Source organism: Nerophis lumbriciformis, linkage group LG32 (genome assembly GCF_033978685.3).
Source record: "Nerophis lumbriciformis linkage group LG32, RoL_Nlum_v2.1, whole genome shotgun sequence".
Lineage (NCBI taxonomy): Eukaryota > Metazoa > Chordata > Actinopteri > Syngnathiformes > Syngnathidae > Nerophis > Nerophis lumbriciformis.
Window position 1 is genome coordinate 8,350,533 of NC_084579.2, and position 23,304 is coordinate 8,373,836.

The 23,304-nt window shown below is 39.2% G+C and overlaps 1 protein-coding gene across 1 annotated transcript in view; it reads right to left on the minus strand.

The window, feature by feature from the left end:
• The window catches only part of ggt1b (gamma-glutamyltransferase 1b), a 156,500-nt gene that overhangs the window by 77,378 nt on the left and 55,818 nt on the right, over positions 1–23,304 (minus strand). Inside the window, exon 2 of the mRNA XM_061927458.2 lies at positions 7,961–8,231. Within this exon, the coding sequence (XP_061783442.1) occupies positions 7,961–8,178 (218 nt within the window). The 5' untranslated portion in view covers positions 8,179–8,231. The remainder of the gene's footprint in view (positions 1–7,960; positions 8,232–23,304) is intronic.

Here is a 23,304-nt window from a genome sequence, read left to right on the forward strand (position 1 = left end):
GCTTGGGCAGATATTTCGGTCACAACTGTGGTCCGAGCTTTCCGGAAGGCAGGATTCACAGAACAACAGCGACACTGACTCCCGATGACTTCTACGAGACGGAACCGGCCATTTTGGATCCCGTATTCGCCCAACTTTTCAATTCGGACACCGAAGACGAAGAATTCGAAGGATTTACGAATGAAGAATAACTTCAGAAGGTGAGCGCTATGTTTATTTTGTGTGTTGTGACATTAACGTTAAAGCAACATTATGTTGCTATTGTTCTACACCATTTTGAATTTTACTATGTTTGTGATTGCACATTTGCGTACATTTTGGGACAGAGTTGTTAGAACGCTGGTTTTCAATATATTATTAAAGTTTGACTGAACTATCTGACTGTTTTTTTGACATTCACTTTAGCGCAGCGTTTTTTTGACATTCACTTTAGCGCAGCGTAGGCGCGGCTTTTAGTCCGGGGCGGCTTATTGGTGGACAAAATTATGAAATATGTAATTCATAGAAGGTGCGGCTAATAATCCGGTGCGCCTTATAGTGCGGAAAATACGGTACTGTATTATTGTACATTGTGATTGGGATATGTTATATATTGTATATATATTTTATAAAAATATTATATATCAGTATATATAATATACTGTATATATAATATGTAAATATTACATATATGTTATATTTTATATTGCTACTATGGTACATTTTTGTCTACTTTATACCTTTTTGTTTTCGCCCTCTTTTTGTGCCCTTTCCATCCTTTGTAACTGAGCTACTGTGTGGAACAATTTCCCTTGTGGATCAATAAAGTTTGCCTAATGTCTAAACTAATTTGGCCATTCTGAGCCAGTAATTTCCAGGAGTTATTTCACCCTCTGTTTTATTACGGTTTTCGAATACTGTACAAATGCGTAGAATACATATATCATAAACATTTCTGTCAACAAAGATTAGCATCAGCCTGCGACACACAGTCTTTTTGATAGTAGGCTAGTATGGACACTTACATCATGTGTTGCCTTCATTATAACACTTATATAAGACTTTTAAAGTCATTTTGATAGGCTAATATAGCTAATATAGACACTTACATCATGTGTTGCCTTCGTTATAACATTTATATAAGACTTTTAAAGTAATTTTGATAGTATGCTAATATAGACACTTACATCATGCGTTGCCTTCATTATAACACTTATATACGAATTTTAAAGTCATTTTGATAGTAGGCTAATATAGACACATCATGCGTTGCCTTCATTATAACACGTATATAAGACTTTTAAAGTCATTTTGATAGTAGGCTAATATAGACACTTACATCATGTGTTGCCTTCATTATAACACTTATATAAGACTTTTAAAGTCATTTTGATAGTACCGGTAAGCTAATATAGACACTTACATCATGCGTTGCCTTCATTATAACATTTATATAAGACTTTTAAAGTCATTTTGATAGTAGGCTAATATAGACACTTACATCATGTGTTGCCTTCGTTATAACATTTATATAAGACTTTTAAAGTCATTTTGATAGTAGGCTAATATAGACACTTACATAATGCGTTGCCTTCATTATAACACTTATATAAGACTTTTAAAGTCATTTTGATAGTAGGCTAATATAGACACTTACATCATGCGTTGCCTTCATTATAACACTTATATAAGACTTAAAGTCATTTTGATAGTAGGCTAATATAGACACTTACATCATGCGTTGCCTTCATTATAACACTTATATAAGACTTTTAAAGTCATTTTGATAGTACCGGTAAGCTAATATAGACACTTACATCATGCGTTGCCTTCATTATAACACTTATATAAGACTTTTAAAGTCATTTTGATAGTACCGGTAAGCTAATATAGACACTTACATCATGCGTTGCCTTCATTATAACACTTATATAAGACTTTTAAAGTCATTTTGATAGTAGGCTAATATAGACACTTACATCATGCGTTGCCTTCATTATAACACTTATATAAGACTTTTAAAGTCATTTTGATAGTAGGCTAATATAGACACTTACATAATGTGTTGCCTTCATTATAACACTTATATAAGACTTTTAAAGTCATTTTGATAGTAGGCTAATATAGACACTTACATCATGTGTTGCCTTCATTATAACATTTATATAAGACTTTTAAAGTCATTTTGATAGTAGGCTAATATAGACACTTACATAATGCGTTGCCTTCATTATAACACTTATATAAGGCTTTTAATTGTTGCGGCTCCAGACAGTTTTGTTTTGTATTTTTGGCCCGATATGGCTCTTTCAACGTTTTGAGTTGCCGACCCCTGGGTTAGAGGGTACATTGCTCGCAGTACGATAATTCAACTCCATCTCATGTCACTTGAATGTAAGATGAAGTTTTCCCCGAAAGTCAACTCATTCCCACCCTCCTCTCTTCCCAGGACCTGGGTCTGCAGGGCACTTCGCTCAATGACATTTTGTACAAGAACGCAGCTTTTCTCAACCTGGTGGACCCCATTTCGCACGAGCTGCTGCTGGGACTGGCCCGCGACCTGCAGTGTCCAAAAAGGGTGAGAATCCTTAAAACGGCACTTTTATATCCGGGTATATGCACCATGACAAAGTGCCTAAAATGGGGGAAAGGTTGGTGACCTAGGAGAAAAAATCGAATCCAGTGGTTCTCAAACTTTTTCCACCAAGTACCACCTCAGAAAACACTCAGCTCTCCAAATGCCACCATAATGACAAACATTAAAATGCAGTAGCGTAGTAGGCCTAAGTATTCATTAAAAACAAAGCAGAGATTTATATGTTTGGCCACTGTAACATTACACACAGTTCGAACAGTCCCACTGAGCTTGATTATTTAATTAAGTGATTACCGTAGTTTCCGGACCATAACGCGCACTGCCGATGAGCGGGTCTAGTCAGGTCTATTTTCATACAAAAGGCGCACCGGATTATAAGGCGCATTAAAGGGGTCATATTAATGTTTTTTTTTTCTGAATTAAAAACACTTCCTTGTGGTCTACATAACATGTACCGTATTTTTCGGAGTATAAGTCGCACCGGAGTATAAGTCGCACCTGCCAAAAATGCATAATAAAGAAGGAAAAAAACATATATAAATCGCACTATGAAAAAAACTGCGACTTATAGTCCGAAAAATACGGTAATGGTGATTCTTTGGTCAAAATGTTGCATAGATGATGTTTTACAGATCATCTTCAAGTCGCTTTCTGACAGTCGCTTCAGGATGCGCCGTTTTGTGGGCAGTCTTATTTACGTGGCTCACCTTCGACAGCGTCTTCTCCCCGTCGTCTTTGTTGTAGCGGTGTAGCGTGCAAGGACGGGGGTGGAAGAAGTGTCAAAAAATGGAGCTAACTGTTTTAATGACATTCAGACTTTGTTGTAGCGGTGTAGCGTGCAAGGACGGGAGTGGAAGAAGTGTCAAAAAATGGAGCTAACTGTTTTAATGACATTCAGACTTTACTTCAATCAATAACGAAGCAGCATCTCCTCACCCGTTGCTCACTAGTGCAACAACAAGGCCGGAATGTGTCCCGTAAAAAACGTCCGACCGGAACTCTCTAATAACTAAAGTTCCTTGGGTGAATAATTTACACTCATTACACCGGTATGTTTTAGCACTTTCATGGCGAGTTTACTGACAGATATAAGTAGGGATGTCCCGATCCGATATTTGGATCGGATCGGCCGCCGATATTTGCCAAAAAATGCATATCGGCAAGGCATGGGAAAATGCCGATCCAGATCCAGTTTAAAAAAAAAACTCTGGTCCGTGTTTTCCAACGCACCGATTTAAATAATACATTCCACTTTTCTGCTGCTCCGTAATTTCCGTTTTGCATTTTCCAGCACACCTTCAACACATCCACAGGTCTGTGGATTCTCACGCAGTTGCTTTTAGCTGCTGGCATTACACGACAGGCTCTTCTCACTCTTTCCTGTGTCTCCCTCTCACAGACAGCGTGCGCACCTTCTTACACACGTCACATACTGTCACGTCATACGTCACATACGTATACGTCCTCCCCGAGCAGAGAGGTAGCAGCATGGCTAACGTTAGCTGTGATGCTAGCGCAGCTGCTAAGGTGCGCGCCTGCTCAAACGTCCTCTGCGCACGGCAAATCTATGCCACGCACAAAATCAAATAAAAAAATAAGCGCATAACAATTTTCGACACACGGACACGACAGAGAAAACCGTTTTCGTCATCATTGTTCAAATATACCGTTCGGTGCCACACGTCCACACCATCAAAATGCTGAGGCAAAAATTTCCACATCAACACCGTCTGAAAAAATTAGTGATCTATTTAGTTGTGATTTCCTTCTCTGCATGAAAGTTTAAAAGTAGCATATATTAATGCAGTATGAAAAAGAATGTTTCAATGTAGACATGCAAGCCTTGAAAGAAAATTTTGAAAATCAAGACTACATTTCCTGCAAATGGGTGCATTTCTACCCTATATTTTAACTTTAGATTTATTCTCATATCAAACTCTTTTGGCTGTCTTTTTGACACTTACATCCGGCGCCCCCCTCCACACCCTGGATTATAAATAATGTAAATAATTCAATGTGATTATCTTGTGTGATGACTGTATTATGATGATAGTATATATCTGATAGTATATATCTGTATCATGAATCAATTTAAGTGGACCCCGACTTAAACAAGTTGAAAAACTTATTGGGGTGTTACCATTTAGTGGTCAATTGTACGGAATATGTACTTCACTGTGCAACCTACTAATAAAAGTCTCAATCAATCAATCAAAACACATAGAATCATCATACTGCTGTGATTATATGCATCAAGTGTTCATTCAAGGCTAAGGCAAAATATCGAGATATATATTGTGTATCGCAATATGGCCTTAAAATATCGCAATATTAAAAAAAGGCCATATCGCCCAGCCCTAGTTTCAATGATGCCATTTCTGTTTGTCATGTATAATTTTGTCTATTTTGTGTTTATCCTTGAATAAACAGGTCAGTTTCTTTTTACCAACCATTATGTATTATTCAAACTCCCCTAATTCAGCTGGCTAGTTGTTATCAAGAGTACTAAAACCCTTTTCAACATGATTCTGACAACTAAGTAGGCTAAATAACTTTAAACTTTAATACATGCTCGGAAGTGCAAAAACAATATCGGTATCGGATCGGAAGTGCAAAAACCTGGATCGGGACATCCCTAGATATAAGTAAGAACTTTACATTACTTTATATTAGAAATGGCAACAGTGGAGGATGAATGTCCCATAACAAGAAGATAGAGAAAAAGAAGAAGCTTTTCAACGACGGTGTCGTCACGGACTACAAAGGCGGAAGCGCGCAAATTCTCAGGACTTATGCAGATCCCAAATACAGATCAGCAGGTACCAGAAGGTAAGAAAAGTTGCTTTTGCATATCATTGTATGGCATCGCCATTGACTTCCAGGAAGAGGCTGGATGACAACCCCGAAAGAGTGGTGACAACTGGAGAGACAGTTGACAGCCCGGAAAGACGGCAACCGGGGCAGGGAGGGGTAGCATCCCAAGCTGCAGCTCTCGCAAGGGAGCACCCATACAGCGCTACGAAAAACCCTGAAGATACATAAGACCAAGATAGGCTGCCTAGGGAAACCCGTGGTGCAACGCACAGTGCCAGTACCCTGTACGGCACCTGATGAGACGGAGGAGGATCCAGGCCCGGACACTCCCCACGGTGCCCAAAACCTCCAAGCACCACCGGCGCAGCCCCAGGGCAGACCGTCGGAGGGGGGACGCGTGGCGTAGAGCGCTACCTGGATACAAGTCGAGGGACTGATCACCCTCGGCTGGGCCGGGTGAGGGTGTTTGATTAAGACCCGAAACACCCTATGACCCCAGTAGAATCACTGATGATGTGTCCAGGTTGCACCATGAGGTGTATTATTATAAAAAAAATAAAAATAAACAAAACGCCAGATAATATGTTTTACCTTATACTAGGGATGTCCCGATCCAGGTTTTTGCACTTCCGATCCGATACCGATATTGTTTTTGCACTTCTGATCCGATACCGATACTGACCGATACCGATACTGGCCGATCCAAGCATGTATTAAAGTTTAAAATTATTTAGCCTACTTAGTTGTCAGAATCATGTTGAAAAGGGTTTTAGTACTCTTGATAACAACTAGCCAGCTGAATTAGGGGAGTTTGAATAATACACAATGGTTGGTAACAAGAAACTGACCTGTTTATTCAAGGATAAACACAAAATAGACAAAATTATACATGACAAACAGAAATGGCATCATTGAAACTACGGCTGGGCGATATGGCCTTTTTTTAATATTGCAATATTTTAAGGCCATATTGCGATACACAATATATATCTCGATATTTTGCCTTAGCCTTGAATGAACACTTGATGCATATAATCACAGCAGTATGATGATTCTATGTGTTTTGATTGATTGATTGAGACTTTTATTAGTAGGTTGCACAGTGAAGTACATATTCCGTACAATTGACCACTAAATGGTAACACCCCAATAAGTTTTTCAACTTGTTTAAGTCGGGGTCCACTTAAATTGATTCATGATACAGATATATACTATCAGATACATACTATCATCATAATACAGTCATCACACAAGATAATCACATTGAATTATTTACATTATTTATAATCCAGGGTGTGGAGGGGGGCGCCGATGTAAGTGTCAAAAAGACAGCCAAAAGAGTTTGATATGAGAATAAATCTAAAGTTAAAATATAGGGTAGAAATGCACCCATTTGCAGGAAATGTAGTCTTGATTTTCAAAATGTTCTTTCAAGGCTTGCATGTCTACATTAAAACATTCTTCTTCATACTGCATTAATATATGCTACTTTTAAACTTTCATGCAGAGAAGGAAATCACAACTAAAAAAATCACTAATTTTTTCATACGGTGTTGATCTGGAAATGTTTGCCTCTGCATTTTGATGGTGTGGGCGTGTGGCACTGAATGGAGATAAGCGTCTCGACAGACGTTACAATATTTGAACAATGATGACGAAAACTGTTTTCTCTGTCGTGTCGGTGTGTCGAAAATTGTTATGCGCTTATTTTTTTATTAGATTTTGTGCGTGGCATATAATTGCTATGCGCAGAGGACGCTTAAACAGTGCGCAATTGCACAGGCGCGCACCTTAGAGGGAGCGTTGGTCACACGGCTGCGCTAGCATCACAGCTAACGTTAGCCATGCTGCTACCTCTCTGCTGGGAGAGGACGTATACGTATGTGACGTGTGACGTGACAGTATGTGACGTGTGTAAGAAGGTGCACTTGCTGTCTGTGAGAGGGAGACACAGATAAGAGTGATAAGAGCCTGTCGTGTAATGCAAGCAGCTAAAAGCAACTGCGTGAGAATCCACAGACCTGTGGATGTGTTGAAGGTGTGCTGGAAAATGCGGAACGGAACGTGGGAGCAGCAGAAAAGTGGAATGTATTATTTAAATCGGTGCGTTGGAAAACTCGGACCGGAGTTGTTTTTTTTTAAACTGGATCTGGATCGGTATTTTCCCATGCCTTGCCGATACGCATTTTTTTGCAAATATCGGCAGCCGATCCGATCAAAATATCGGATCGGGACATCCCTACCTTATACACACACATCATAATAATACTTGTGTGTTAATGCACCGACAATCCATCAAGTGGTGCGGCTTCATAGCTTACTAAAAAGCCATTTTGAACTGTCTCAATTCCAGCATTTTAGCCAACATACTTTCAATACACCATTGAGGAACCTTTGACACGTAGTAAAAATGGTTGAAAATCTGTATAATTTGACCTGTAAGGATGTGCAAAAGTTCAATTTAAAGAAAAAAATGCAACAAATAACTTCAGTCCTGGTTATAGATTGCTGCTGTCGTCTAAGACAGAGTGGTTACGTGTCGTACAAAGAGAAGCACTGGATAACGTGTACCTGCTGCTCCTGGGCTCTTTCAATTCAGTGGTTAAAAGGTCAGTCGCAGGGCTCCAGGGACCGGCAGGAGCATGCGATTGTCTTCCAAATGGCCAGTGTGGGTGGGCGTCCGGCGTTTGAGCTGCTGAGATGAATGGGGGCCCGCTGGCCATGGTCAATGGCACAGTTTCTTCAACAGCGAGAGAGCTTTGAGAGCTCGGACGGACGGCGGATGGCATCAAACTGTCCGGCCTCTCGGCGGCTAACCGACACCTCTCATGCTTGTTTATGTCTACAAACAAGGAAACACGGACAAATGCAGCTCAGGCACAGTGTAAACACATCACGTGAATTATTCATGCTGTAAAAAGACATGCTAAATACTAAAAAAAAAAAAGTCATTATCGGTAAATAGCAATGGAGACTCATATTTGCTGGAATAGTTTGTAAAAGGAAAGTTAACACAAATCGCCTCACCTAACTTTAAAATGTCAATGAAGAAATGTCATGTCACGATAAAACCGCAGTAAAAAAGTGAAGAACTATCCCTGAGAAGTGAAGTGACCGGTCAAAGAGACAAGCTACTTCAGTTTACTGGCTTTCTTTCAGTTCACTGGTAAAAAAAAAAAAAAAAAGTCACTGGGCTGTGGGGGGCTGGCAGGAGTATGCAAATGTATTCCAATTGGTCAGCATGGGCGCACACTTTTAAAGTAGCAGTAGAGTGGAAAAACACATTGACTTTATATGCTTAATTGTGTTTCTTTGTGTAAACCACATCCAATTGTATTTACAATCCGCAAAGTACAGTCGTGCTCATAAGTGTACATACCCCAGGACAGGGGTCGGCAACCCGCGGCTCCGGAGCCGCATGCGGCTCTTTGATCACTCTGATACGGCTCAGCTGCATACTTGCCGACCCTCCCGATTTTCCCGGGATTTCGGTGCCTCTCGCAGAAAACTTCTCAGATTTTCCCCCTGACAATAATAATAAGGGCGTGCCATGATGGTACAGCATTTAGCGCCCTCTACAATCTGTAAAAACAGCATGCCAGCCCAGCCTTTAGTTGTATGCGTCTTCTACTTGCACACGCAAGTGACAGCAAGGCATACTTGGTCAACAGCCACACAGGTTACACTGACGGTGGCCATATAAAACAACTTTAAGACTCTTACTAATAATGCGCCACACTTTGAACCAAAACCAAACAAGAATGACAAACACATTTCGGGAGAACATCTGCACTAGGGCTGCAGCTAACGATTATTTTTCTATCGATTAATCTATAGATTATTTTTTTCGATTAATCGGTTAATCTATAGATTATTTTTTCGATTAATCTATAGATTATTTTTCCTTTTACCGATTTTTTTTTAAATTTAAAATGAAGAGGAAAAAATAAATGTAGGCCAGTTTTTTCAAAAGGCATGGCTTTTATTTACAAAAAAAAAAGTATGGCCACTCAGTCAACATTGACAACATGACAAAATATTCTGTAATAATGTAAACATTTAAAACTTTTAACATTTAACAAAATTAAAAGTAGCTTATTTGCTTTTTAATGTGCAAATATAAAAGTAAACATCCAGTGCAAATCTTAATATTCTGGAATAGTATAAGCATTTCAAAAGTAAAAGTATTGCTTATTTTGCTTTAAAATGTGCAAAAATAAAGATAAACATCCAATACAAAAAAGTGCAAAACGGAAATATTCTGTAACAAGTGTAAACATTTCAACAAAAGTAAAAGTATTGCTTATTTGCTAAAATGTGCAAAAAATAAAGCTAAACATCCAATACAAAAAAGTGTACAGTGTAAACATTTCAACAAAAGTAAAAGTATTGCTTATTTTGCTTAGTAACACAACAATGATAGTATGATTAAAGTGAAAGTTAATTGTTCGTTTGTCCATAGTATATGTAACTGTTAATGTTGTAAAAGGTATTTGCACAACTAATTAACGTTAGCGTTTGTGACACGTCGTGTGCCGTGGGGTTCTTTCAGGACCGACAGACTGAACGCCAGACGGCTTTGCCAGGTTTACAATATTTTAATTTTACACAAAGTCTTTTCTCTTCCAACTGCGCGGATCGCGCACCTGGGCACGATTGCGGCGTCGCTCCCGGCGCGCCCCGCCTCGCCGCTCGCTCGCCGCCGCCGCCTCTCCACAGCGTTAAAGAGGAGCGCGTCTTTGTAAACACTGAACAGGCACGCCAAACGCGCCTCTCAGAGCGAAACGGTGCTTTAGTTTATGAATTTACAACGCAGATACAAATGACACATTCATGTTTTTTTTGTAATAATGACAACGTATACGCACGCGGACGATTGACTTGTTGATGGTGATGGCAAGAACGCTGTCGGGGGTTTTCTTTTCAAATGTTCGTTCATAGCCGTTGTGCTGCTATGATAGGCCATTTCCGCTCGACACAGTGTGCATACAACAACATTATTAGGCCGTTTATTGAAATACTCCCACACTTTTGACGACTTTTGGCGTGCTTTTTTCTCCTCGCTCGCATCGTCTGCTTTGCGCTACGCCATGACAGTAGTGTGACGTAATTATGCGACGCGCCGACGCACAAAAACGGCGTCGACGTATTTACGTAACCGATGACGTCGACTACGTCGACGCGTCGTTTCAGCCTTAATCTGCACCTTAACACAACATAAACACAACAGAACAAATACCCAGAATCCCATGCAGCCCTGACTCTTCCAGGCTACATTATACACCCCTGCTACCACCAAACCCCGCCCCCACCTCAACCCTGCTCCCCCACACATCAACCCCCCACCGTGCGTCGGTTGAGGTGGGCGGGGTTTGGCAGCGGGGGTGTATAATGTAGCCCGGAAGAGTTAGGGCTGCATAAGATTCTGGGTATTTGTTCTGTTGTGTTTATGTTGTGTTACGGTGCAGATGTTCTCCCGAAATGTGTTTGTCATTCTTGTTTGGTGTGGGTTCACAGTGTGGCGCATTATTAGTAAGAGTGTTAAAAAATTTTATACCGCCACCATCAGTGTAACCTGTGTGGTTGTTGACCAAGTATGCCTTGCTGTCACTTACGTGAGCAAGCAGAAGCCCCATACAACGTGTGGCTGGGCCGGCACGCTGGTTGTAGTGGGCGCTAAATGCTGTACCATCACGGCACGTTCGAGAGAACAGTTGCCCTGAAATTCGTAGTCTGCCGGAAAAATCGGGAGGTTTGACAAGTATGACGGTGTCAAGCGCCATTCATGTAAAACTCGTGGGCCACACTAACATTCAATTTTCATATTAAGGTGTGGGCCGCGTGTCTGAGACCTTTGTTTTATACATAGCACAAAGCAAAAAAACAACTTTGTATGCAGTGTTATTTCATTTTTAATTTCAAAAGATTTTTGTGGCTCCCATTGTTTTCTTTAATTTGTGAAACTGGTCAAAATGTCTCTTTGACTGGTAAAGGTTGCCAACCCCTGTCTTAGGAGAATTTATGATTTCTTGGCCATTCTTCAGAGAATATGAATGATAACACAAAAACCTTTCTTCCACTCTTGCTTAATGGTTGTGTGAAGCTATTTATCTATCACTCCAAATGACTTTGTTCCAGACGTTTTGAGGCTTGTCTCTGTGCTGTTTGGCGTAATGTAAGCGGGATACTTTGTGACATTTGCGCAGAAATGGCTTTCTTCTGGCAACTCGACCAATGCAGCCCATTTGTCTTCAAGTGCCTCCTTATTGTGCATCTTGAAACAGCCACACCACAATTTTTCAGAGAGTCCTGTATTTCAGCTGAAGTTATTTGTGGATTTTTCTTTGCATCTCGAACAATTTTCCTGGCAGTTGTGGCTGAAATCTTTGCTGGTCTACCTGAATCCCTCATTTTCCACTTCTTAATCAGCGTTTGAACACTGCTGATTGGCATTCTCAATTCCTAGGATATCTTTTTATACCCCTTTTCCTGTTTTATGCAGTTTAATTACCTTTTTTCACAGATCCTTTGACAATTATTTTGCCTTCCCCATGACTCAGAATCCAGAAACATCTGTGCAGCACTGGATGAAAGATGCAATGGTCTGTCAGAAGCCCAGAAACTCACTGACCTTTTATAGACACACATTAATTACAAACAAACAGGTCACAGGTGAGGATTGGAACCTTGATTAGCCATTCAAACCTGTTTGTGTCAACTTTTGTGTATGTTATCAGATCAAAGTCACTGGGGTATGTAAACTTTTTAGCAGGGTCATTTGGGTACTTTCTTTTGTCATTTTGATTTAAAAAGAGTAAACACAGTTGTTTGCCAATAAATAGCTTCACACAACCATTAAGCATGAGTGGAAGAAAGGTTTTTGTGTTATCATTCATATTCTCTGAAGAATGGCCAAGAAATCATAATTTCTCCCAGGGTATGTAAACTTATGAGCACGACTGTATGTGAAACGACCGTCTAAACATCACAAAATGCCACAAATTCAATCAGCCGTTTTGATTATTCGTAGATTCGGGGTGGAATGACGTCAGGATGGGAACGCTTCTGCACTCTGGCCATGTTATCAGACCAGTCATACTGGAAATACGCAAAAAAAAATGAAGAAACGTGCTGTTTATCTTTCACAATCCTTTACGTAAGACGAAAAGACATATGCTTGGCTTTTTTATGCATTCGAAATCGTAAATAAACAACTGAGTCAACAGATGGAGAGTCCTCTCCTGCAGTGTTTTTAACCACTGTGCCGTGGCACACTAGTGTGCCGTGAGATACTGTCTGGTGTGCCGTGGGAAATTATGCAACTTCACCTAATTGGTCCAAAAAATATTTTTTGCAAATCAATAATTATAATAATGTGCCGTTGTCTAGTATATATAATATATATAAAGGTTTATTTGAAATAGGGACAGATACAGAAACATAGATATCTGAAACAGTTATCCAGTGTATGCATCAAAGTGTTTGTAGCCAAAGCTAATTTACAACACTTGTCCCCAACAACAACAACAACAACAACAACACAGATCTAACATCATTAAAATAGGAAAATAAAAAGAATGAGGCAAAGAGGAGTCGATAATAATGACAATAGTTACCATGAATTGATTAACGTGGACCCCGACTTAAACAAGTTGAAAAACTTATTGGGGTGTGTTGCGTTTTGGACCAGTTGTTCCTCCCAGGGAATTCAAGTCACAATTCGCTCCCAAGCTCTTTACGACACTTAAAGCTGAGTTGAAAAACCACCAGAGACAGAATAGGTATTTTGTTGTATATTTTCAAAGCTTTGCCAATATACATTTTGAGACCAGTCTAACCCTAGAACATTCTATCGCGCCTCCCAAAATGGTCTGTCTTCCCAACGCCAAAAACCCCTCTTTCCTTCCCCCTCCCTAGCCATAATACAAGCACAACGTCTCCCTAGCCATAATACATTCCAAAGAACTCAAGGTTAACACACACAGTATACTTGCTGACAGAGCATCAAGAGAAGAAATGGAATACACGAGCTGTTTTCAAATATGACTAAGAAATAAAAGAAGTACAACTTAAATTCGGATATATGTAAATATCTGCCTCCGACAGGTGTTACCAAAACGTATTCGGGTGCTAGCCTTTAGTGGTCAATTGTACGGAATATGTACCGTATTTTTCGGAGTATAAGTCGCACCGGAGTATAAGTCGCACCTGCCAAAAATGCATAATAAAGGGAAAAAAACATATATAAGTCGCACTGGAGCCCGGCCAAACTATGAAAAAAACTGCGACTTATAGTCCGAAAAATACGGTACTGTACTATGCAATCTACTAATAAAAGTCTCAATCAATCAATCAAAGTAATAATACAGACAAAGTGAAATCTAGATAAAAGCCAAAAATATTAATAATAATAATAATAATAATAATAATAACACAGACAAAGTGCAAACTAGATAAGAACCAATTAGTAAAAATTAGTAAAAACTAAACATGGGAACACGATTGTTGCTCAACTAGCCACAATTTTGTTTGTTTTTTTGAAAGTGACAAGTGCAGGTATACATTTCAAAGTGTCAGGTAGAGAGTTCCATAGTTGTGGTCCTTTTATTGAAAAGGCAGTCTGGGCAAAAGATGTTCTACGGAATGGAACGCAACAGTTGCCTTTTGACGTTGCTCGGGTGGTAGATCTGGTACCACTTTGCAGTCTTGTAATTGCCTTGTAGAGCAATTGGGGAGCAGAGTTATTTAAGCATTGTGCTGTGTAGAGCTTGGCAGGGTAACCGTGTAATACTCCATATCAGTAGGTGGCAGCAGGTAGTTCATTGCTTTGTAGAAGTCGGAACGCGTCGAGGATGGTTTGTCGTGATCCCAATATGCAGAGCGCAGCGGGAGACAGCGTGCAGGTAAAAAGGTATGTAACGCTTAAACCAAAAATGAACAAAAGGCAAGTCCCGCTAGGAAAAGGCACTGAAGCATAGGGAAGGCTATGCAAAACAAAAGAAAAAACTGAACTGGCTACAAAGTAAACAAAAACAGAATGCTGGACGACAGCAAAAACTTACAGCGTGTGGAGCAGAGACGGCATCCACAAAGTACATCCGTACATGACGTGACAATCAACAGTGTCCCCACAAAGAAGGATAGCGTACGCACAACTTAAATAGTCTTGATAGCGAAAACAAAGCAGGTGTGGACAATAACACTCAAAAGAAGGCATGAAGCTGCTACAGGAGAACACCAACAAAATAGGAAGGGTCACCAAATTAACAGCGCAAGACAGGAACTAAAGCACTACACACAGGAAACAACAACAAACTCAAAATAAGGCACGACAACCTGGTGGAGTTTAATTTTTTAACCTTTTCTGCTGGTGGTGTGCCTCCGTATTTTTTTTATGAAAAAAAATGTGCCTTGGCTCAAAAAAGGTTGAAAAACATTGCTCTACTGCGCCCATTGTACCCTCTAAAACACATCCAGAAACAATACTCCATTTACATGTCGTGACCTGAAAATGACCCAAATATGAGTGATATTGTTATTATAAGCACTAATGAGTGGTCAAGACGGCTCAGAAGATCATCGGCCGCCCTCTCCCCTCTCTGACGGACATCTACACCTCCCGCTGCCTCAACAGAGCCAGTGCCATCATCAAGGACAGCACCCACCCTGGCTCTGACCTGTTCCACCTGCTGCCCTCTGGGAAGCGCTACAGGTGCATTAAAACCAAAACAAACAGGCTAAAGAACAGCTTCTTCCCCAGGGCCATAACCATCCTGAACGGACTGCCCCATTGTCCCTCATAACTGCCTTCTCTTCGGTGCAATAACCCATTCCACCAACCACCCTGTTTTTGTTTTGTTTTTTCATGTATATATTCATTTCACACCATATTCATTGCACTTCTACATTTTTTATATTTCTATACATTTGCACATTGTTTTTCTAGCATGCACACATCGCACTGTATGGAATGGCCTCAATCTCGTTACCTTGCGTAATGACAATAAAGCTGATTCTGATTCTGATTCTAATGCAGACGGTCTATTTTAGCGGCGCACTGATGAAATGCCAGCTTACGCTACTATTGTTAACTGAGCCTGCGGCTGCTTCTGCTTCGACTCAAACCTGCTAAAAGTTCATTCTAGATTATAATTCATGCATTGCTCACCTGGTGGGAGACAAATGTGGCCATGGACCGACTTTGACATCCCCCGAGATGGCGAAAGAGACAAAAAGATGCGAGTTGCGACAACGTTTTTTTTTTTAACCTTTAGTGAAGATTATGATTGATTCTTCATCTAAACTAGATTATGTGAGCGTCCGGTCGATTGGCATCCCAGCGAGAGTGGAAATTATACAGTTAAGTGTTTGTTTTATTTTGGTTTGTTATGGTTAGTTTGTATGTTTAGCACCTAGCAATGCTGTGGATGCTATAGTGCAGGGGTATCCAAATGTTTTGCCCCGGGGGTCGCATTGGGTTAACAAAATTTGGTCGAGGGCCGAAAGTCGACTGCATGCAAAGTAACTATATAAACATATGTAAATATATGTATTAGGGTTGTACGGTATACCGGTATTAGTATAGTACCGCAATACTAATGAAACATTTTCGGTGCTATACTGCCTCTGAAAAGTACCGGTCCGCCACCCCGATATTGGTATCGGGACAACACTAATATGTATATATACATATATATACATGTATGTATATTTACATATACATACATGTACATATATATACTTTTACATGTATACATACTTATACTTATATACATATATATACATATAGCATTAATATAATAGACTGATACTCTATTAAGAGTATGTGAAAGTTGTACTCTTACCTTGTTTGCTTCCGTGACGACCTCCTTAAAGTTTGGTAATCAATCAGAAATATCAAGCTGCTAAAATACGGCAAACATCGATAAGTGTGGAGATAGTATTTTGCATGTTTCCCATCATGCTTTGTAATGGATTTAAATGGGTGTAATTCTGAAATTTGTTATGGTACATGGACGTTTTTTATAATATCCACAAATTGCGTTATGCGTGTTGGCATTTTGTGTTGGTTCGATTTTTTTTTTCCACCATGACTAGAGAAGGTTGTTTGCGTTGGGCCATATAAGTAAATGCTGCACTTGGATTCATTCACAGCATCCAACCAGTACTTAGCTTCTTAGACATGTTGCTCATCCTCCTTATGTTCCGGCTCAAAAATATAAGGTCCTGGATCATAATTATTCCCAAAGTAATCGCTGTTGGCTCTCACAAAGTCTGCTTGATTAGCATTGTTGTTGATGGGGCAGGGATCTGTGGTTCCTAACTCTACGACATGGAACGCGTGACTGGCTTGCTAGTTAACTCTCAAAATCGAGAATCTCCCTGAGATTGACACAAAAGTACCGGTCCGCCACCCCGATATTGGTATCAGGACAACACTAATATGTATATATAGATATATATACATATATGTATACATACATGTACATATATATACTTTTACATACATATACATACTTATACATATATACATATATCATTAATATAATGGACTGATACTCTATTATGAGTATGTGAAAGTTGTACTCCTACCTTGTTTACTTCTGTGACGACCTCCTTAAAGTTTGGTAATCAATCAGAAATATCAAGCTGCTAAAATGCGCCAAACATCGATAAGTGTGGAGATAGTATTTTGCATGTTTCCCATCATGCTCTGAAATGGATTTAAATGGGTGTAATTCTGACATTTTTTTGGTGCATGGACGTTTTTTATAATATCCACAAATTGTGTTATGCGTGTTGGCATTTTGTGTTGGTTAGATTTTTTTTCTTCTTCACCATGACTAGGGAAGGTTGTTTGCGTTGGGCCATATACGTAAATGCTGCACTTGGATTCATTCACAGCATCCAACCAGTACTTAGCTTCTTAGACATATTGCTCATCTTCCTTATGTTCCGGCTCAAAAATATAAGGTCCTGGATCATAATTATTCCCAAAGTAATCGCTGTTGGCTCTCACAAAGTCTGCTTGATTAGCATTGTTGTTGATGGGGCAGGGATCTGTGGTTCCTAACTCTACGACATGGAACGCGTGACTGGCTTGCTAGTTAACTCTCAAAATCGAGAATCTCCCTGAGATTGACACAAAAGTACCGGTCCGCCACCCCGATATTGGTATCAGGACAACACTAATATGTATATATACATATATATACACATGTATATATACATATATGTATACATACATGTACATATATATACTTTTACATACATACATACATATACATACTTATACATACATATATATATATCATTAATATAATGGACTGATACTCTATTATGAGTATGTGAAAGTTGTACTCCTACCTTGTTTACTTCTGTGACGACCTCCTTAAAGTTTGGTAATCAATCAGAAATATCAAGCTGCTAAAATGCGCGAAACATCGATAAGTGTGGAGATAGTATTTTGCATGTTTCCCATCATGCTTTGTAATGGATTTAAATGGGTGTAATTCTGAAATTTTTATGGTGCATGGACTTTTTTCATAATATCCACAAAGTGTGTTATGCGTGTCTATGTTTGTTGGCATTTTGTGTTGGTTTGATTTTTTTTTCTTTCACTATGACTAGGGAAGGTTGTTTGCGTTGGGCCATATTAGTAAATGCTGCACTTGGATTCATTCAAAGCATCCAACCAGTACTTAGCTTCTTAGACATGTTGCTCATCCTCCTTATGTTCCGGCTCAAAAATATAAGGTCCTGGATCATAATTATTCCCAAAGTAATCGCTGTTGGCTCTCACAAAGTCTGCTTGATTAGCATTGTTGTTGATGGGGCAGGGATCTGTGGTTCCTAACTCTACGACATGGAACGCGTGACTGGCTTGCTAGTTAACTCTCAAAATCGAGAATCTCCATGAGATTGACACAAAAGTACCGGTCCGCCACCCCGATATTGGTATCAGGACAACACTAATATGTATATATACATATATATATACACATGTATATATACATATATGTATACATACATGTACATATATATACTTTTACATACATGCATACATATACATACTTATACATATATACATATATCATTAATATAATGGACTGATACTCTATTAAGAGTATGTGAAAGTTGTACTCCTACCTTGTTTACTTCTGTGACGACCTCCTTAAAGTTTGGTAATCAATCAGAAATATCAAGCTGCTAAAATGCGCCAAACATGGATAAGTGTGGAGATAGTATTTTGCATGTTTCCCATCATGCTTTGTAATGGATTTAAATGGGTGTAATTCTGACATTTTTATGGTGCATGGACTTTTTTCATAATATCCACAAAGTGTGTTATGCGTGTCTATGTTTGTTGACATTTTGTGTTGGTTTGATTTTTTTTTTTTTCCATTTTTTTTTTTTCACTATGACTAGAGAAGGTTGTTTGCGTTGGGCCATATAAGTAAGTAAATGCTGCTCTTGGATTCATTCAAAGCATCCAACCAGCACTTAGCTTCTTAGACATATTGCTCATCCTCCTTATGTTCCGGCTCAAAAATATAAGGTTCTGGATCATAATTATTCCCAAAGTAATCGCTGTTGGCTCTCACAAAGTCTGCTTGATTAGCATTGTTGTTGATGGGGCAGGGATCTGTGGTTCCTAACTCTACGACATGGAACGCGTGACTGGCTTGCTAGTTAACTCTCAAAATCGAGAATCTCCATGAGATTGACACAAAAGTACCGATCCGCCACCCCGATATCGGTATCGGGACAACACTAATATGTATATATACATATAGTATATATACATATATGTATATATACATATATGTATACATACATGTACATATATATACTTTTACATATATACATACTTATACATATAGATATATCATTAATATAATGGACTGATACTCTATTATGAGTATGTGAAAGTTGTACTCCTACCTTGTTTACTTCCGTGACGACCTCCTTAAAGTTTGGTAATCAATCAGAAGTATCAAGCTGCTAAAATGCGCATAACATGGATAAGTGTGGAGATAGTATTTTGCATGTTTCCCATCATGCTTTTAAATGGATTTAAATGGGTGTAATTCTGACATGTTTATGGTGCATGGACTTTTTTCATAATATCCACAAATTGTGTTATCCATGTCTATGTTTGTTGGCATTTTGTGTTGGTTTGATTTTTTTATTTTTTTATTTTCACTATGACTAGGGAAGGTTGTTTGCGTTGGGCCATATAACTAAATGCTGCACTTAGCTTCTTAGACATATTGCCCATCCTCATGTTCGAGCTCAAAAATATAAGGTCCTGGATCATAATTATTCTCAAATAATCGCTGTTGGCTCTCACAAAGTCTGCTTGATTAGCATTGTTGTTGATGGGGCAGGGATCTGTGGTTCCTAACTCTACGAGATGGAACGTGTGACTGGCTTGCTAGTTAACTCTCAAAATCGAGAATCTCCCTGAGATTGACACAAAAGTACCGGTCCGCCACCCCGATATTGGTATCAGGACAACACTAATATGTATATATACATATGTATACACATGTATATATACATATATGTATACATACATGTACATATATATACTTTTACATACATACATACATATACATACTTATACATATATCATTAATATAATGGACTGATACTCTATTATGAGTATGTGAAAGTTGTACTCCTACCTTGTTTACTTCTGTGACGACCCCCTTAAAGTTTGGTAATCAATCAGAAATATCAAGCTGCTAAAATGCGCCAAACATCGATAAGTGTGGAGATAGTATTTTGCATGTTTCCCATCATGCTTTGTAATGGATTTAAATGGGTGTAATTCTGACATTTTTATGGTGCATGGACTTTTTTCATAATATCCACAAAGTGTGTTATGCGAGTCTATGTTTGTTGGCATTTTGTGTTGGTTTGATTTTTTTTTCTTTCACTATGACTAGGGAAGGTTGTTTGCGTTGGGCCATATTAGTAAATGCTGCACTTGGATTCATTCAAAGCATCCAACCAGCACTTAGCTTCTTAGACATGTTGCTCATCCTCCTTATGTTCCGGCTCAAAAATATAAGGTCCTGGATCATAATTATTCCCAAAGTAATCGCTGTTGGCTCTCACAAAGTCTGCTTGATTAGCATTGTTGTTGATGGGGCAGGGATCTGTGGTTCCTAACTCTACGACATGGAATGCGTGACTGGCTTGCTAGTTAACTCTCAAAATCGAGAATCTCCATGAGATTGACACAAAAGTACCGGTCCGCCACCCCGATATCGGTATCGGGACAACACTAATATGTATATATACATATAGTATATATACATATATGTATATATACATATATGTATACATACATGTACATATATATACTTTTACATATATACATACTTATACATATAGATATATCATTAATATAATGGACTGATACTCTATTATGAGTATATGAAAGTTGTACTCCTACCTTGTTTACTTCCGTGACGACCTCCTTAAAGTTTGGTAATCAATCAGAAATATCAAGCTGCTAAAATGCGCCAAACATGGATAAGTGTGGAGATAGTATTTTGCATGTTTCCCATCATGCTTTGTAATGGATTTAAATGAGTGTAATTCTGACATTTTTATGGTGCATGGACTTTTTTCATAATATCCACAAAGTGTGTTATGCGTGTCTATGTTTGTTGGCATTTTGTGTTGGTTTGATTTTTATTTATTTTTTCCACTATGACTAGGGAAGGTTGTTTGCGTTGGGCCATATAACTAAATGCTGCACTTAGCTTCTTAGACATATTGCCCATCCTCATGTTCGAGCTCAAAAATATAAGGTCCTGGATCATAATTATTCCCAAATAATCGCTGTTGGCTCTCACAAAGTCTGCTTGATTACCATTGTTGTTGATGGGGCAGGGATCTGTGGTTCCTAACTCTACGACATGGAACGCGTGACTGGCTTGCTAGTTAACTCTCAAAATCGAGAATCTCTGTGAGATTGACACGGTTTTGATCATATCTATTTATTCGTAAACCTTGTAAGTCTTTTAGTGTCATAAATCAGATATTTATGATAATAGCTTCAATAGAGAGGCAACTTGTTTTTCCACTCTACTGCTACTTTAAGAAGACAACAAACACACAAAGTAAAAAAACAAGCCTGTAACACAAATACTAAAAATTAGCCTTCACTTGTCACCATTAAAAGGAATAACATGTTCCACTGTCGAAGTACGCACATTGATGCACTGACATACAAAAGCATGTATATTCTATTACCAAGAGGAAGACACTAAATAAACCAAGTGGCTGTAAATCATGGACAGTTTTCTGCACTTATATATACTGGAAAAAGGGGGCTTGGAGTGGCTTATGATAAACTCGCTGCAGGGCTCATTTTTACTCACCGAGTCTAGGGGATAATCACCTGTGAGCTACTCTAATTTTATTGCTGTTTACTTAGGCAAAGGGAAAGCCCAATGAGGAAAAGGGAGGGGAGGGCTGAGGGGACAGGGGGGAGCTGGCAGCAGCTTTCTCCTGACTGGCTGGCAAGCTGTGGCAGAACGTGACTGGCTTTGAGAGAGGTTGTTTGCCTGTTGCTGCCACGCAGGGCATTTTTCTTCCCGCATACTTGGTGTAGTGCGTTTGTTTGTTTGTCGGACACTTTGCATTTACACATACGTGATTTTTCTTGCAATATTTACACACAGGGTCGTTGACTTGTGGACAAAACCCAAAACCAGCGAAGTTGGCACGTTGTGTAAATGGTAAATTAAAAACAGAATTCAATGATTTGCAAATGCTTTTTAACGTATATTCAATTGAATAGACTGCAAAGACAAGATATTTAATGTTCACACTGGAAAACTTTTTTTTTTTTTTTCAAATAATCATTAACTAAGAATTTAATGGGAGCAACACATTGCAAAAAAGTTGGCACAGGGGCATTTTTACCACTGTGTTACATGGCCTTTCCTTTTAACAACACTCAGTAAACATTTGGGAACTGAGGAGACCAATTTTTGAAGCTTTTCAGGTGGAATTCTTTCCCATTCTTGCTTGATGTACAGCTTAAGTTGTTCAACAGTCCGGGGGTCTCCGTTGTGGTATTTTAGGCTTCATAATGCACCACACATTTTCAATGGGAGACAGGTCTGGACTACAGGCAGGCCAGTCTAGTACCCGCACTCTTTTACTATGAAGCCACGCTGTTGTAACACGTGCAGAATGTGACTTGGCATTGTCTTGCTGAAATAAGCAGGGGCGTCCATGATAACGTTGCTTGAATGGCAACATATGCTGCTCCAAAACCTGTATGTACCTTTCAGCATTAATGGTGCCTTCACAGATGTGTAAGTTACCCATGCCTCGGGCACTAATACACCCCCATACCATCACAGATGCTGGCTTTTCAACTTTGCGCCTAGAACAATCCCGATGATTCTTTTCCTCTTTGTTCCGGAAGACACGGCGTGCACAGTTTCCCAGAACAATTTGAAATGTGGACTTGTCAGACCACAGAACACTTTTCCACTTTGCATCAGTCCATCTTAGATGAGCTCGGGCCCAGCGAAGCGTTTCTGGGTGTTGTTGATAAATGGCTTTCGCTTTGCATAGTAGAGTTTGAACTTGCACTTACAGATGTAGCGACGAACTGTAGTTACTGACAGTGGTTTTCTGAAGTGTTCCTGAGCCCATTGGGTGATATCCTTTACACACTGATGTCGCTTTTTGATGCAGTACCGCTTGAGGGATTGGTAGTCACGGGAATTCAATGTTGGTTTCCAGCCTTGCTGCTTACGTGCAGTGATTTCTCCAGATTCTCTGAACCTTTTCATGATATTAGACTTAGACTTCCTTTTTATTGTCATTCAAATGTGAACATTACAGCACAGATAAGAACGAAATTTCGTTACATAAGC